The sequence below is a fragment of the Ranitomeya imitator genome, chromosome 2, assembly GCF_032444005.1.
Source record: "Ranitomeya imitator isolate aRanImi1 chromosome 2, aRanImi1.pri, whole genome shotgun sequence".
Classification (NCBI taxonomy): domain Eukaryota; kingdom Metazoa; phylum Chordata; class Amphibia; order Anura; family Dendrobatidae; genus Ranitomeya; species Ranitomeya imitator.
In genome coordinates this window covers 774,182,657-774,199,706 of record NC_091283.1, presented here as the reverse complement: position 1 = coordinate 774,199,706, position 17,050 = coordinate 774,182,657, and the positions used below count along the sequence as shown (strand labels likewise).

Below are 17,050 nucleotides of genomic sequence, written 5' to 3'. Positions count from 1 at the left end.
CATGGTTCATACATTTTTGCACAACATCATTAAATGCTCTCTGTGCCTGATTAGTCATTGAACTTATGTCAAGTTTTTGGCCTGGTTAACTCTCAAGCACTGATTTTATGATATTTGACAAATTCTTCAAATAATTTTTACCTTTTCCAATTGTACTCCAGTAACCCAGTGTGATTTTTTTTTTTTTTTGTACAGTAGACCTGTTATAACCTTTTGTACTAAAAAGAAGCAAAAAAAAGGTTGACGATAAAGCAGCATGTTGGCTCAGTGGGTAGCACTGCAGCTTTGCAGCTCTGGGGTCCTGGGTTAAAAACCCACCACGTCTGCAAGAAGTTTGTATGTTCTCGCTGTGTTTGCGTGGGCTTCCTCTCAGTTCTCCGGTTTCCTCCCACACTCTAACTACATATTGATAGGGAATCTGGATTGTGAGCCCCAAAGCGTTGTGGAATTATTAGCGCTATATAACTGAGTAAAATAAATAAAGACGAAATGGATACCATATTTTACTTCAAAATTTGGCAACTGCTTGAGCTACTTTGAAGAATTTAGCACAAAAAAAAAGCAACGAATGCCACACGACAAACAAGAAAAGTGACAAAAAATTGCAAATGATAAATTAGGGCCTTTATTTTTGTTCTTTACCCATTTTTGCATCTTTTTAGAGCACAAAGTCACATGGCAAAACCGTTAATGAAAAAGACCTGGGTGTATGGGTGGATGACAAACTTAAATTCAGTGGCCAGTGTCAGGCAGCGGCTACAAAGGCAAATAAAATAATGGGATGCATTAAAAGAGGCATAGATGCTCATGAGGAGAATATAATTTTACCTCTATACAAGTCACTAGTTCGACCACACTTAGAATACTGTGCACAGTTCTGGTCTCCGGTGTTTAAGAAAGACATAGCTGAACTAGAGCGGGTGCAGAGAAGAGCGACCAAGGTTATTAGAGGACTGGGGGGTCTGCAATACCAAGATAGGTTATTACACTTGGGGCTATTTAGTTTGGAAAAACGAAGACTAAGGGGTGATCTTATTTTAATGTATAAATATATGAGGGGACAGTACAAAGACCTTTCTGATGATCTTTTTAATCATAGACCTGAAACAGGGACAAGGGGGCATCCTCTGCGGTTGGAGGAAAAAAGGTTTAAGTATAATAACAGACGCGGATTCTTTACTGTAAGAGCAGTGAGACTATGGAACTCTCTGCCGTATGATGTTGTAATGAGTGATTCATTACTTAAATTTAAGAGGGGACTGGATACCTTTCTGGAAAAGTATAATGTTACAGGGTATATACACTAGATTCCTTGATAGGGCGTTGATCCAGGGAACTAGTCTGATTGCCGTATGTGGAGGCGGGAAGGAATTTTTTTCCCCAATGTGGAGCTTACTCTTTGCCACATGGGTTTTTTTTGCCTTCCTCTGGATCAACATGTTAGGGCATGTTAGGTTAGGCTATGGGTTGAACTAGATGGACATATAGTCTTCCTTCAACCTTAATAACTATGTAACATGTTTGGCTTAAATGTTGCAAAATTTGCACAATTGTTCCAGGCATACATAAAATCAGTCTGCGGGAGGGATTTAAATAAATTTGCACAAACGTTTTGCAACATTTAAGAAGTCGCAATTGATAAATTTGCTGCAAACATCTGGAAAACAGAAATCAGACTCGCATAGGTGCAGATATATTAAAAATATCACTTAAAGGAGCAAACTAAAAGAAAAATTTGGAACAAATGAAAAATAGAGAAATTATGAATTTGGGCCTTTTCTTTATGCTGCACTTACAGTATAGATGTGCATTTAATCATGAAATACATCGGAGGACACATCACTTACTGTATTTGCTCGGACAGCTCACGTCCGTATCATACGCTCATATGAACAAGTGCTTTGTAAGATATATTACAAAGTTTATTAAAGTTTAATTTTTGTCAGAACAAAAATTGTAAAATAAGTTGGGTTATACATCTTGCTCATTGCAGATCCCTTTGGTCCTTCCATCACAGGATATATTGCATTTTCCTCCATTCCCCAATTGTCACAAAAAGTTAAAGTTTGATATATTCATGTGTGCCTACAGATAAATAATGAGGACTCTCACTGCCCTTATAATAGTGAGGTTTAAACTTTACATGAAATTCCACTTTTAAATTATGGCCGCGATTCATCCAGACTAATCAAGCTTTGCTCACTTTTGGAAAAAGTTTGGGCTGCTGTAAAAACACAGATTCATCAGGGCAGGCAATCTTCACATCATTCTTCTGATTCAGTAAGTGGCAAATGCTTTTTAATAAGTTAGGAGCGTCTGGAGAGTGGGTGCACCTCCGTATGGTCCTCGCAACAAATCTTACTCCAGTCCCTGCTAGAGTAAGATTTGCAGCGTAGCGAATGTCACCATTCATCATGAATTTGATGATTGCTGGTCAACATGTCCCATCTCGCCCACTTTGTTGGAGCTTTGCTCATGATGGTGTGAAAGCACCAAAAGTCACAACATTTTTGCATAGCCTTAAGTTGTTCCAAAATTGTGCATCTTTTCACTACTTTTTATGCCAGAATTCTGGCATTAAATCTTTGATGAACTGGCCTGAGTCTTGGCTGTGTACTTTACATCATGTCAGTTGACGCTTGGCATTGCACATGGAGATTTCTGGCATGTGTAACATAGAAGTGAAACCCATTTTCCAAGGCAGCTTGGAACTCCATTGTGAGAGATAAGACCCAGAAAAGAGGATTTTTTGTGCCACTCACTTCAGCACTCTTAAGATCTTATCAGTGATCTTACCATAAAAAATAAATAGAAATGGATGGCACTAGAGCGACAAAATGTAGTCAGGACTTAGAACGGAATCCCAAGTTGCCAGGTGTCACGCATATTGGGGGTAGTGGTGCTCTGCACGATAATAAAGAATGAGGAGTTCATATAAGCGGTAAAGAAAAAATCTGCGGCACTCACCCCAATGTAGCAGTGAAGACGTGAGACTTTAATGGAGAAAATAAATCAATATTACATCCATCAGGACATAAGGTAAGCAGGAGGGTGCGGTAATGGAGCTTAGACGATGGCCGTTTCGCACGTAATGTGCTTCGACGGGTCCAAGCCGTCGTCCAAGCTCCATTACCGCACCCTCCTGCTTACCTTATGTCCTGATGGATGTAATATTGATTTATTTTCTCCATTAAAGTCTCACGTCTTCACTGCTACATTGGGGTGAGTGCCGCAGATTTTTTCTTTTCAGTGATCTTACCACCTCACTGCTCAGCTGTCCTATTAGCCTAGACACTGCATGTTAATGACTTTGAGGAATGTCGATCAGGTTGATCAGAAATTTCATCAACCTCTTTGAAATCGATTAGGGTCACATTGTGACAGGGCTAGGGTCACATTGCGTTAGGGCAGTCCGTTTAGCGCATAGCGCTACGGACTGCGCTAACGCAATGTCCCAGAAGGGATCGCGTTAGCCGATCCTGCTAGCGCAGATCCCCGATCTGCGCTAGCGAGGAACAGACCGCGAACACTGCAAGCAGCGTTCGCGTTCCGTCACTCAAATGACGACACATCGCTAGCGCACGCCCAATGTGGGCGTGCGCTAGCGATGCGTTCGCCACTACAATCAATGGCGGCATTAACGGACTACGTTACACCGCGTTATGCCGCACATAACACAATGTGACCCTAATCGATTATCCAGAAAGACGTAATTATTTTAAAGCAGATTAAAATGTTTTACATTAACAAGAAATGATGACCCCAGCTGTAAAAGAAGCATCTGAAACAGAGCTGCAGGGAAATGGTCATGTGAGTAGGCTGTTTTTTTTTGTTAATTTAAAACCTATTTTCCTGGCTGGATAAGCTGTACACTATGAACCATACTACTACCGATATACTAAAATAGTCCCGAAAAATGCATAGATCAACATTATTCTTTCCGGTATAAATCAAGATAACTAGTGGTGCAGTAAAACCAATAATGGTGATGCTACACTTTGCTTAGAAGTAGTTAAACGAAAGATATTCAGTATCACACAATTACTTAAAGAAAAAGGGCTTAAATCATTTCAGTCATATAATCCCAAATTTCCAAGGGTTTCGTCGCCCTGATCTTTTACTTGAAGTAGGAATATATTGTGGTCCCCGTAACGGAACTTGTACCAACTCTGCAATGGGTAACACTGTCGGTGCACATTATGTTTCTCCCTTACAAAGTAAAGCAAACGGGTTGATGAGGCGCCTGCCGTGATCGATTTTATAATGATCACTAAAACATATACTACAAATTGGTTTTGCGATTTATAATAGAAGTTACAGGGACAGAAGGTAATGGAGTGTCGCACTGTGTGCTTATGGCCTCCTATCTGGAAATATCTTTTTGCTAAGTTAAATTGACAGTATGAACAATGTTGCATTAGGGGATTCATTATGGGAGTCATGGGGTTTAACCAGTTGTTTTGAGATCTTTTAAACTCTTTTCTAATCAACTCATCCTTTAAAGTGTGGCTGCATTTATAAGAAATAAGTCCATTTTTGTCTGCTGATCCAATCTGAGTCCTGCTCAATTTGGAACCAAATTTTTCCAAATGGCGTCTTTTATTGCGGAATCCATAGGGCTATGTTTAAAATAAAAGAAAACCTCCTTTCATTGTTGTTGTTTTTTTCTGAGAAAATAGATCCATCTGTTTCAGGTTATTAACTTTCGTTAATAATAAGTGGCCACATCTCCTGAGCACTTCTCTATAGGTCAGGACTTACGGCCGTGTCCAGGCCTTGGAGGTTACCTTATCCTTGCCCATTTGTTATAGTAAGGTATACATATTACTACTCCCAATGTAAATGTGCGACGTTCAATGGCAGTATGTTGTTTTTTTTTGTGTGCACTTTTTTCATACATGTGGCTAAAACTCCTGATATCAAGAATTATGAGGTATGTTCATATGTTCTCAGCTATATCTTGTATTTTTAAAAACGACGTTTCTTGTTCTACACTATCACTTGGAAGCTGCCTATTAGATAGATAGCATTTGTGTTATGGTCATTGTTTTATGAGCTTTTACTCTTATTTTTCCTTTTAGCCATTGTTCGGTGACAAGAGCTTCATACCACAATCAAAATATATTAAGTACCTTTCCAGAAAATTTTGCAATCATTTTTTACTGGATGAACTATGTGGCAACTTTTTATTCCTCCTGTGTGGGTTTAATGAACAAAATTTAAATATGGTAGGTCCAAAATATAAGCTCATTGTTGAATGAATATGCATGCATAATTTTTCTAATTTTAAAAGATTTCAGCCTGCTATTAGTGATGAGCGAATATGCTTGAATATCATGTTACCCAAGTATCTTGGCCGTGCTCGAATAATAGGTTTGAGTCCCTGCGACTGCACGATTCGCTGCTGTAAGACAGCCACATCACATGCGGGGATGGCCTAATGATTATTGCAACTTGGGACTCGAACATATTATTCAAGCATGCCCAAGACACTCAGGTAACATGCGAGCATGCTCGGATGACACCATATTGGAGCACAATCGGTCATCAGCACTTACTATCAATGAGTAATTTTTTACATTTCGAGATGTCGATTCACATAAACCTAATACTTCTCACATCAGAAAGTATGCTACAGATTTTACTCTCTTCTCTGTAGGCAACAAAACCAAAACTCCAGATAGATAAATTTAAGGTAATGCCCGTTTTATTTTAAATCCGGTTGCTGTGGAGAAACGGGGTCAGTGGGTGCTCTCGTCCGCTGGCCCGACTGAATTTAGCAAGACTGCGTGGACCAGGGCTCATACCACTGAACGCCCACTCTATCTCCCTGTGGGCAATACACTACACAGACAACAAAGGGTTAAGATAAAACAGTGTGGCAGTACTTTATTGAATCATAACACACAATAGCAAACAGAGTAATCTCAGCAATTACACCAAGATGGTGCACATTACAGGGCCTCACCCTTCCGCTGACTCGCCAAGATAATGGTAGATGTTACGTCAGAGCTCCCAGGGTTGCTACTCAATCTGTGGAATGCACGCAGAGAGGAGGTAACGAAAAGCATAGGGAAATATCCGAAAGCAGTCCGGTGTTCTTCCAGCCGGGTCCGATGTACCCTCAGCTGAGATCCTGAAGGGAGTCCGGTTGGTAGCTCTGTGTTACTTCAGCTCCAATGATGTGATCTCTGAGTCATTTTATTCACAAGGCATGTAATTTATTTTTAGAATTACCCAGTGTCCTTCAGTCCAACATCAAGATAAGGTAAACAATGGTGATGAGATCAAGTAGCACTACTTGACCATTCAATCTATTTGCACAGTCTTTCCCTCTCTGCTTTAGAAGTCAACAAGCTGGTTCCAGAAGTCAATGCACAATTAGCATATCAGCACACATCAATAAACAAAGATAAACACACACTATGTACAAGTCACTATTACAGACTTACACAGTATGTTAAATGGTATATCTGTTTGCAAGTCTGTCTTCTTGAACCACCAGACATAACCACTTAAATCCACAAGCCAATATACAGATGAAAAGTCAGTTCTTATTGGTTTGCAAAAACATAGCTGTCTGGGTAATTAAAGGGCCACTGCCACCCCCTCCAGCTGTTATAAACTAAAAGAGCCACCTTGTGCAGCAGTAATGCTGCATTCTAACAAGGTGGCTCTTTTAGTTTTAGGTGCATGTGTTCCCAAAATAAAGCATTTTATTACTTCTCCAAAATACCTGTCTTTCGCCAGGGAGGCAGGTCCTCACCCCCTTTGAAACGCCACACTGTCATCACTCAAATATTCAGGGGCTCCGGGCACCGCCCCTCCGCGCTGTCTTCGCTTGAAATCCGGCGTCTGCGCTGAGTACTCCTTTGTGGGGCAGGCGCAGTGAGCTCTGGCCGTCTGACGTCACAGCCAGGCTTGCAGACAGCACCTGTGCAGCCGCCCTGCCTATGAATCCCAGCCCCGCACTGTGCATAATGCATAACACACTGCGGGGCTGGGATTCCCAAGGTGGGTGGCCGCACTGTCCGCACACGCGCAGTCTGCAAGCCTGGCTGTGACGTTAGACGGCCAGAGCTCACTGCGCCTTCCCCACACAGTAGTACACAGCGCAGGCGCCGGATTTCAAGCAAAAACAGTGCGGAGGGGGCGGCGCCCGGAGCCCCTAAATATTTGAGTGACGGCAGTGTGGTGTTTCAAGCAGGGGGGTGAGGAACTGCCTCCCTGGCTAAAGACAAGTATTTTGGAGAAGTAATAAAATGCTTTATTTTGGGAATACATGCACCAAAAACTAAAAAAGCCACCTTGTTAGAATGCAGCATTACTGCTGCACAAGGTGGCTCTTTTAGTTTGTAACGGCTGGAGGGGGTGACAGTGGCCCTTTAAGGTATACTCTGGTTTCTTCACAGTTGCCTAAAAGGATTAAAGTTTTTTTTTAACATTCCTCACCTTTGCAAAATAGTTGAGTATTATGTCCCCTCTAATGATGGCCACTATTCAGTGGCAATATAATATAACAAAAATAAACAAAAGCTAATAGTCACCAAATCCAGGCTTCCCATCGAGCATAACCTCCATGTCTTCTTTTATCCTGGAGAGCATACAGACGCAAATACAATTTAGTTCAGGGAGGGTGCGACGACCAGGCCACAGGCGCCCCAACCATCGGTGTGCTGAATGCCTGTGGCTGTAGGAAGATGCCGGGCAGTCACAGGCATCCTGCAATGTCAGTGTTTTTTGGGTAGACAGGTGGTAGCGACCTAGGAGGTTGCCTACCCCTCGTCCCGGCCCTGTGTCAATAAACTGTGAACTCTAATGTAAGTCCGTGTTTGGTGGATAGATCACAATTTTGAATTTATCTGAAGTTTAGTGATGTAACAACCATAGTTATAAAACATAGCAGCAAAACTACCTAACTCAGATATCAAAGATTTTACTAGCAATATTACACTTAATGCACATTTTCCAAATTTCTGAATGTTGCAGATGAAAATGGACATTCAGATTGTAGTTACACTGTGTTTTTATCTCTTAAATCCACGTACCGTTCCAGAGTTATGGGTCTTTTTTATTTTGTGCTGATTTTTATGTTCTTTACATTAGTAATAATGCAAAGCAAAGAGTCCTGTGAGCCACGCTTCCCTAGAAAAGACCATAAACATCAGCAATAAATTAAACGCCCATATCTCTGGACTCAGGAGAGCACTAGGAAGAAATTAAGGGCAAAATTTAGCCACTTTGATTCTGTCCATTTTACCATCCGCTTGGATACTTATTCGGCATCTTACAATTGCATAGATAGTTGTATTACCTAGTCACGTAGAACTGAACAGCAACCTATTTCAACGTTTTTGACTCCTGACAGTTTTCCAGCCTTGTCCTATACATGAATGAGAATAATTTATAAAAATACATTTTGCACACTTATAAATCCTATTTAAAACATTGTGGCTCACTTTATGTACTTCCATCATTTAGACTCGCGTCCATGTCTACACTTCATTTTGTCCTGCTGGAACATCTGTGCAAAATATGATCCACTGGTTACAGGTACCGTACAGTATGGACTACAAATCTACACATGTATTTTTTATTTTTTAGACGAATGCTTCAAAAATAAGAAATTAATCATTGATGTTTGGCACAGCAATACCTTATTGTTAAAACGTTTATATCAGTCTTTCCGTACCTTATACATGTCAACCAGATACTACAGTTCTTATTGCAAGGGGAATTGATGTTCATTGTACTATAATCCATGTGTGTGACTACTTCTGGTGCACCCTACCATCCAAACACGAACATTGGAAATAAGTGTCCATTTGAAAAATCAAGTAATATAGTGCGTGTGTATCCACACTGTGTTTGCAGTGTGTGGTGGACTTGGCACATATGCAATATACCAAAATGAAATACTATTAGCAACCATCTCATTCATACTTCACTTTTTGGGTCCGTATTTGGCTTCTTGTTGAATGACATTTCCCACTCCCAGGAAGGTGGACCTCAAAAGCTCTAATTTATTTAAAATAAAAAATGCAGCGAGTACTCACCCTCCCCTGCCTATCTATAGTTCCCCGCCATTACTTGTGTCTGTGTTTTGGCTGTAGCAGTGACATCACATCAACAATGCGAAGAACCGCTGTAGAAAAATACTTAACTATCGCTTTAATGTTTATTTCATTAACAATAGTACCCGTTAAAATAAGCAACTTTGTAATATATGTTATCAGAGAAATCTGCTTCTCTCTTGGACAGAATTGGTCATTTCCAAAATTCTCAATTTCTGGGTAAAATCTGTATTCAGTGAAGACAGATTATTAACTAGCCAAGGTAGGAGATGACGGCTCTATGAGACTCTATGAGGAGGAGAGAGGAACTAGAGGCAAAGCTCCGCTCTCCTCCTTCCAGCAGCTGCCGCCATCTCCTGTCTCAGTAACGGGAAAGTCTGACTTCACTGAATACAGATTTTACTCTTGAAGTCAGAATTTTGAAAATGACTGATCGGTCCTGCCCAAGAGAGAAGCACATTTCTCTGATAAGATATATCACAAAGTTTCTTATTTTAACAGGTACTATTAATTTTTAAGATAAAAATTAAAATGACAGTGACCTTTTAACTTTGCAGCTGGGTTCAGTGACTGGCTGCAGCGGTGCTGCACTGTTGATGTGACATCACTGCTGGAGCCAGACACCGGGACCCGAGCAGCGGTGGAGTCCCCGCTTTATGTTATTTTACATGTTTTAGAGCATGTGGGGTCCTTGTTGCTGAAAGTATAAAACTCAATTAACAAAAACGAAGGAGAATACTGGCCAAAGTACTGAGGTGTGGATGAGGCCATAGTATCTATAGGTGATGCATATTTCCGATATATGTTCTTTAGTACTTGCTGCTGGGTTGCTCCTAGCCCTGTTAGGTACACGGCATGCAGGGAGACTGGGATAGCCGGGGACACAGCCCTTGTTTCATCATTTGTTTTCGCAGTTGCTCTTTCCATCCTCCGCTGCATCCTCTGATTGGGTGCTGTGTATAACACAATTAATAGGGGCTCCCCGGGACGTCAGCGCATGGAGGGCTGATTTCTATCACTGCTTCATAATTAGAAATGATTATAAGATCTGTAAGGGATGTAATTTGTTTTTACATTATTTGATACAAAAACCAACCAGATAACAGCCCACATTCTCGTTGGGTGCTAGCACAGCAAACTCCAACTTAGAGCAATGGTATCCAGTGGTTTCCACTAGTGAATCACTGGACAATGTTAATGAAACCCGAACCGTCAAGAATCGATTACTCATTAAAGGGGTTGTCCAGGATTGACATATTGTAGTGGATCCAGGACACACTAGGAAATCAAATCAATGTTATAGGGCAGCACGGTGGCTCAGTGGTTAGCACTGCAGCCTTGCAGCGCTGGAGTCCTGGGTTCAAATCCCACCCAGGACAACATCTGTAAGGAGTTTGTATGTTCTCCCCGTGTTTTTGTGGGTTTCCTCCAGGTTCTCCGGTTTCCTCCCACATTCCAAAGACATACTGATAGGGAATCTAGAGTGTGAGCCCAAACGGGGACAGCAATGATAATGTGTGCAAACTGTAAAGCGCTGCGGAATATGTTAGCACTATATAAAAATAAAGATTATTATTATTAATGTTTATTCCAAAATCATTAAATCATCTTCATTTGTGTATATTACATAACAGGACTAGGCAAGAAAAGTTCAAGTGGTGCAATAACTCCCATGTCTTAGATACTTTTTGCCTAATCTTTTTATGGAATATACACTGACGAAGATGTTTTAGCTATTTTGGAATCAACATTCTTCTGCCATTTTATGACATTAATGACTTATCTGTACGATAGGTAATTAATACTGTATGAGATCGTTGGTGGTCCGACACCCAGCACTCTCACTGATCAACTGAAAGACGCTCATGCATCAATATACTAAACTATGTTGAAGACTGCTGTTATGCCCCATCCATCGCATGGTTCTGGTCACTGCTGGGGCAAATTTCAGCTGATTGTGAAGGTGCCGGGTGTTGGACTCCTACTGATCATATTTGATGACTTATCCAACAAATAGCCCATCAATGTTGGTCTTGGACTGAATGGGAGATAAACAGCAGTACTTGGCGGCTGCTGAGCAATGTGTGAGATGGCAATGCTCTACCCTGTAAATCGCTTAGTTCCTGCCGCTGCCGGAGCAGTTTTCAGCTTGTCGGTGGGGGTGCAAGGTGTTAGGTGCCCATCAATCTCATGTTATTGATCTGTCCTATGGAAAGGAAATCAATATATATGTCAGACAACCTATTTTAGCTTAGCAAATACAATGGAGACTGCAGTCACACAGAAATGGCTACAATTACAATGTACCACATTGTTTAATAGAGTATTGTGGGATATGTTTCTGCAAGAACAAAGAACTGGAAATAACATGGTCATCATTCTGTAAAATGGTTTAACATATGTATCGCTAAGATCCTGGGAATGCATTAATCATATATGTGTCTTATTGCGTAGGCTGTCCATTCTGGGAGACTACAGGCTTTTGACTGGGGCCCTGAAGGCAACATGAAGCATTATAACCAGGTAATACCTACGTTTGGGGATCTCTTCTTAAGCATTCAATGGTTCCCCTAATTTACTTTTTGTAATGAACATGCGCCCGATCATCTGACTAGCCCAGGTCCGTCATCTAACACCCTCAGTGATCACCTGTCCTAGCCGGGGAACGTAATGTTTAGTTATACTTAAACAGTCACATGAACAGCCATCCATGTGACACTGTACATGCTTAGACCAAGTCCTCCAAGGAAAGAACTGCTGATACTTTTGGCTTGCTGCTCTGATTTATGTAGTCCCAAGTAGGAGGACAAGTTGAGCTCCCAGTATAACCTCCATCTTACACCAGCACCTCGGTTCTAGGCACCCTGCTGCCCATGATGTTGTTATGAAAACCATGGGCTCAGTGTCGGGGTGTGCAAACAGTGGACGCTGGTGGCTGCTACACTCAAATGGAAGTGGTCTTGTGATTCACCCATGTGTCTGTATTCCCTGCGCATCCTCTACAGTGCCGAATCCAAAAGCTTCCAGAGAATGCATAGATACATGCAGCAAAAGCTTCTGTGTATACTGGAGCAGAAGAGGATGCAGCCGGAAAATGGTCATGTGGGTCTTAAAGGGAAGCTGTAAGTAGGATCAACCCTACTAAGTCGTCTATATGGGCACATAGGTCATAGAAAGCTGAATAAAGTGATATCATAGTAGCTGTGATCCAGTGTCTTATTTCTAAGAAATCCATGATTTTCTTGTACGTATAAATCATTCAGAAAAAAGTATGTGACACTCACCATGGCAGCTTGAATAAAGTCCGCCATGGTGAGTGCTGCAGTCTTTATTCTTAATTATTTGTTTACATGTTGATATATGCTGATAAAAACTCTGTAATATGGCTCAACTCCTCCATACAAAGGATTACATGCCTCAACACTGGTGCCGCTATTCACCTTCCTCGGTGATTTAGAGACGTTTTCTTGTATGTAGCTGAACTTGCTCCGGACTATGGACCTGACACAGATCTGCATGATTATCTGCTCCAAAGATTATTTTAAATGAAAGGAGGCATTATCAGTGTGAGACACATAACCACAGGACAGTAGAACTGAACTCTGTTTCATAACAAACACATTAGCAGCTGCAGTTCTCACAGCTCTGCTCTATTGCAACACTGTGTCAGGTATAATCACACACAGCTCTGCAGTGAGATCAGGAGAGAAGAGAGCAGCCATCACACATCACACTGGTAACTCTTTTCATTTACAATAATCTCTGGATTCTCATGAAGACCAGTGTCAGACACATTCCTGGGCAGCTCATTTACATATAAGAAAAACATGGATTTCCCTGGAATGAAATATCAGATTGTAGATATTAAGGCATCATGTTATTCAGCTTCCTATCACCTACATGCCCATATAGACGGTTTAGGAGAGTTAATCCCGGTGACAGATTCCCTTTAAGTGCTATGGCTGGTGTCCACTGTTTATGACATGGGCAGTGTGGAAGCCTTGGAACATGATGATGCAGTAAGATCTGAGAAGGAGATAGAGAGGGGTCATCCATGTTTAACATTGATGCTTTGCAGTTCTGGGTTCAAATCCCACCAAGGACAATATTTGCATGGAGTTTGTATGTTCTTTCCGTGTTTGCGTGGGTTTCCTATGGGTATTTCTGTTTCCTCCTACATTCCAGAAACATATTGATAGGGAAGTGAGATTGTGAGCCCCCAATGGGGACAGTGATGATGCCTGTAAAGCGCTGTGGTATATGATCGTGTTAAATAGGCAAATAAATAATAAATTAAATACATACAGTGGGGCAAAAAAGTATTTAGTCAGTCAGCAATAGTGCAAGTTCCACTACTTAAAAAGATGAGAGGCGTCTGTAATTTGCATCATAGGTAGACCTCAACTATGGGAGACAAACTGAGAAAAAAAAATCCAGAAAATTACATTGTCTGTTTTTTTTTAACAATTTATTTGCATATTATGGTGGAAAATAAGTATTTGGTCAGAAACAAAATTTCATCTCAATACTTTGTAATATATCCTTTGTTGGCAATGACAGAGGTCAAACATTTTCTGTAAGTCTTCACAAGGTTGCCACACACTGTTGTTGGTATGTTGTTGGCCCATTCCTCCATGCAGATCTCCTCTAGAGCAGTGATGTTTTTGGCTTTTCGCCAAAGGTTTTCTATAGGGTTGAGATCTGGAGACTGGCTAGGCCACTCCAGGACCTTGAAATGCTTCTTACGAAGCCACTCCTTCGTTGCCCTGGCGGTGTGCTTTGGATTATTGTCATGTTGAAAGACCCAGCCACGTTTCATCTTCAATGCCCTTGCTGATGGAAGGAGGTTTGCACTCAAAATCTCACGATACATGGCCCCATTCATTCTTTCATGTACCCGGATCAGTCGTCCTGGCCCCTTTGCAGAGAAACAGCCCCAAAGCATGATGTTTCCACCACCATGCTTTACAGTAGGTATGGTGTTTGATGGATGCAACTCAGTATTCTTTTTCCTCCAAACACGACAAGTTGTGTTTCTACCAAACCGTTCCAGTTTGGTTTCATCAGACCATAGGACATTCTCCCAAAACTCCTCTGGATCATCCAAATGCTCTCTTGCAAACTTCAGACGGGCCCGGACATGTACTGGCTTAAGCAGTGGGACACGTCTGGCACTGCAGGATCTGAGTCCATGGTGGCGTAGTGTGTTACTTATGGTAGGCCTTGTTACATTGGTCCCAGCTCTCTGCAGTTCATTCACTAGGTCCCCCCGCGTGGTTCTGGGATTTTTGCTCACCGTTCTTGTGATCATTCTGACCCCACGGGGTGGGATTTTGCGTGGAGCCCCAGATCGAGGGAGATTATCAGTGGTCTTGTATGTCTTCCATTTTCTAATTATTGCTCCCACTGTTGATTTCTTCACTCCAAGCTGGTTGGCTATTGCAGATTCAGTCTTCCCAGCCTGGTGCAGGGCTACAATTTTGTTTCTGGTGTCCTTTGACAGCTCTTTGGTCTTCACCATAGTGGAGTTTGGAGTCAGACTGTTTGAGGGTGTGCACAGGTGTCTTTTTATACTGATAACAAGTTTAAACAGGTGTCATTACTACAGGTAATGAGTGGAGGAAAGAGGAGACTCTTAAAGAAGAAGTTACAGGTCTGTGAGAGGCAGAAATCTTGATTGTTTGTTTCTGACCAAATACTTATTTTCCACCATAATATGCAAATAAATTGTTAAAAAAAACCAGACAATGTGATTTTCTGGATTTTTTTTTCTCAGTTTGTCTCCCATAGTTGAGGTCTACCTATGATGCAAATTACAGACGCCTCTCATCTTTTTAAGTGGTGGAACTTGCACTATTGCTGACTGACTAAATACTTTTTTGCCCCACTGTAAATCTCAATGCAATTGAATGAGGTTTCTCCAACAGGAGAAAGAAGCAGCTTTCTTTGATGAGATATATTACATAGTTTCTTATTTTCATGCGTACTTTTGATTTACGAAATAAAAATTAACACAACGATTACTATTCAACGTAAAATAATAATTACACCCACTCAAGGACCAATAGCCTCAAAATATGGCTGACTCATCATCTTTTTTTAATGGAGTCGCAAAAAGTTCCTCATTTCTACCAACTGTCCACCCTTCATTAGCCAAATGGAAGGTGTCGTATATACCCATTTTCCCACAGGGATGCTATCAGAGGGTTCAGTGTACATAAAGTGTACATAACCGTCTCTATTTTTAATTTGTTCTTCATGGGGTTTTTTTTCAGAGCGCTCCCCCTTTGTATGATGTGACCAACATGAATGTCCCCACAGCCATCTGGAGTGGAGGAAACGACTGGCTTGCTGACAAACTGGATGTTGAGTTATTAATTCCTAAAATCCATAACTTGGTCTTTTATAAAGAGATACGAAAATGGCAGCATCTCGATTTCATATGGGGTCTTGATGCGCCACAAAAAGTCTACAAAAAAATCCTTAAGCTCCTAGAAGAGTTTCCGTGAACTCTCCATTACGTGACCAATATCTGCAAGTGGAATATACAATGAGGGGAGAAGGGTGGAGCGTTGCCAGATTTCATTTTGACTGTGTGAATTGTACAATTACACTTTCCCTAGTGCCAATGTTGGACATCAGCTATGCTACTGTATATGATAATGATAAAATTAGTTGTACAGAAAGTAACATAATGGGAATACCTGGTGACCCGTAAATGACTAGTATGGAGGAAGGAGCAATAGTAACTTGTAATCATTAAGCTGCACCAGCCATAAACGATCCAGGAATGAAAAGCCAAAGTCAGTAATGGAATTACATGTACTGGATATAATTCCCTTTCTTATACCCCGCCATACACGAACTACCACCTTATCATAAACTTCCCAGATCTAGAGTTAGAGGGACCAGACATATCCCAACAAGATTGATTTAGAAAATACTGATTCTCTATAGGCTAACAATGCAGGAGCAATTTATAAACAGAATTCTGCATTGCTTTGTTCCTCTATTAATTCTCCTGAAGACATGGCTGGTTTGCCTGAATTTCATAGTCATGGGATGGAGATTGATCAATAGTGTACCTACCTATAGATGGCCTAATAAAACGGTTTTATTCCTTATAGAAGAAAGCTACATTTATAAGGCCTATGTGATGTCATTAATATAAGCCTAAAAAACCTATAATGCGATCAATGCCAAATATAAAAGGTAAAAGAGAAGGTAGATTTACCTATGGAGATGAGGGTTCAAGTGTGGGGTTCAGCGGGTTAATGCGGGATCTGGCAGTACTTCCCTCCACCCCAACGCACGTTTCTTGATTTCTTCTTCGGGGAGGTTTTAGGCTTATATTAATGACATCACATGGGCACTTGTACCCTTTCGCTCTTTGCCACTGTTTCAAAATGAGACTATTGAGCATAATGAATTTAACCTAGAACCTTCTCACTGTTTTTCACTATATGGTAGATAAGCCTCCTGATAGGCAAATAGGATACTGTCCAGCTTAATTTATGTGGGTATTTATAATCGTATAATATATGTGGTGACTGGCACGTCTCCCCTCACACAAGAGGCACCTTGTTAATATTTGCAATGCAGTTCATGTGGTTTAAAAAAAAAAAATGTTTAATAAAATATTGTAATTTTTAAAAGAACACATTGATATCAGTGGTTATTGTTGTATGTTCCTGGTAACGTGATTGTACGTTCATAGCATTGGATTTCTCCATTTTAAATAGGGATAAAAGTTCCTTGTCGGGGATAAAATTTCTCAGTGCTTCCAATTGAGGTGAGCACTTATTATTATATAAGTACTTATATAACTTATTTTCACCAGACAACTCCCTTTAAGGTCCCAATGTATATTTTATCAAAGATGTTAACTAGACAAATATCTTGTAGAGAGAGTTGGACATGTTGAATCCTCTTGCCCAATCCTTTCGTTCTCAGCTGCCAAGGTGTCTTGCAGTGAC

The 17,050-nt window shown here is 40.9% G+C and overlaps 1 protein-coding gene across 7 annotated transcripts in view; it reads left to right on the top strand.

Moving 5' to 3' along the window:
* LOC138665748 (lysosomal acid lipase/cholesteryl ester hydrolase-like) overlaps window positions 1–16,725 on the top strand; it is a 35,426-nt gene extending 18,701 nt beyond the window's left edge. For 5 of the 7 annotated variants that reach the window (XM_069753512.1, XM_069753511.1, XM_069753510.1 and 2 more), the window contains exons 7-10: window positions 5,082–5,228; window positions 8,482–8,553; window positions 11,529–11,597; window positions 15,350–15,729. In XM_069753512.1, coding sequence (XP_069609613.1) covers window positions 5,082–5,228; window positions 8,482–8,553; window positions 11,529–11,597; window positions 15,350–15,583 — 522 coding nt within the window. In that variant the 3' untranslated portion in view covers window positions 15,584–15,729. Of the gene's footprint in view, window positions 1–5,081; window positions 5,229–8,481; window positions 8,554–11,528; window positions 11,598–15,349 lie in introns of all 7 variants that reach the window. The other 2 variants (XM_069753516.1, XM_069753515.1) reach the window with 1 other exon arrangement.
* Window positions 16,726–17,050: the final 325 nt, after the last annotated feature.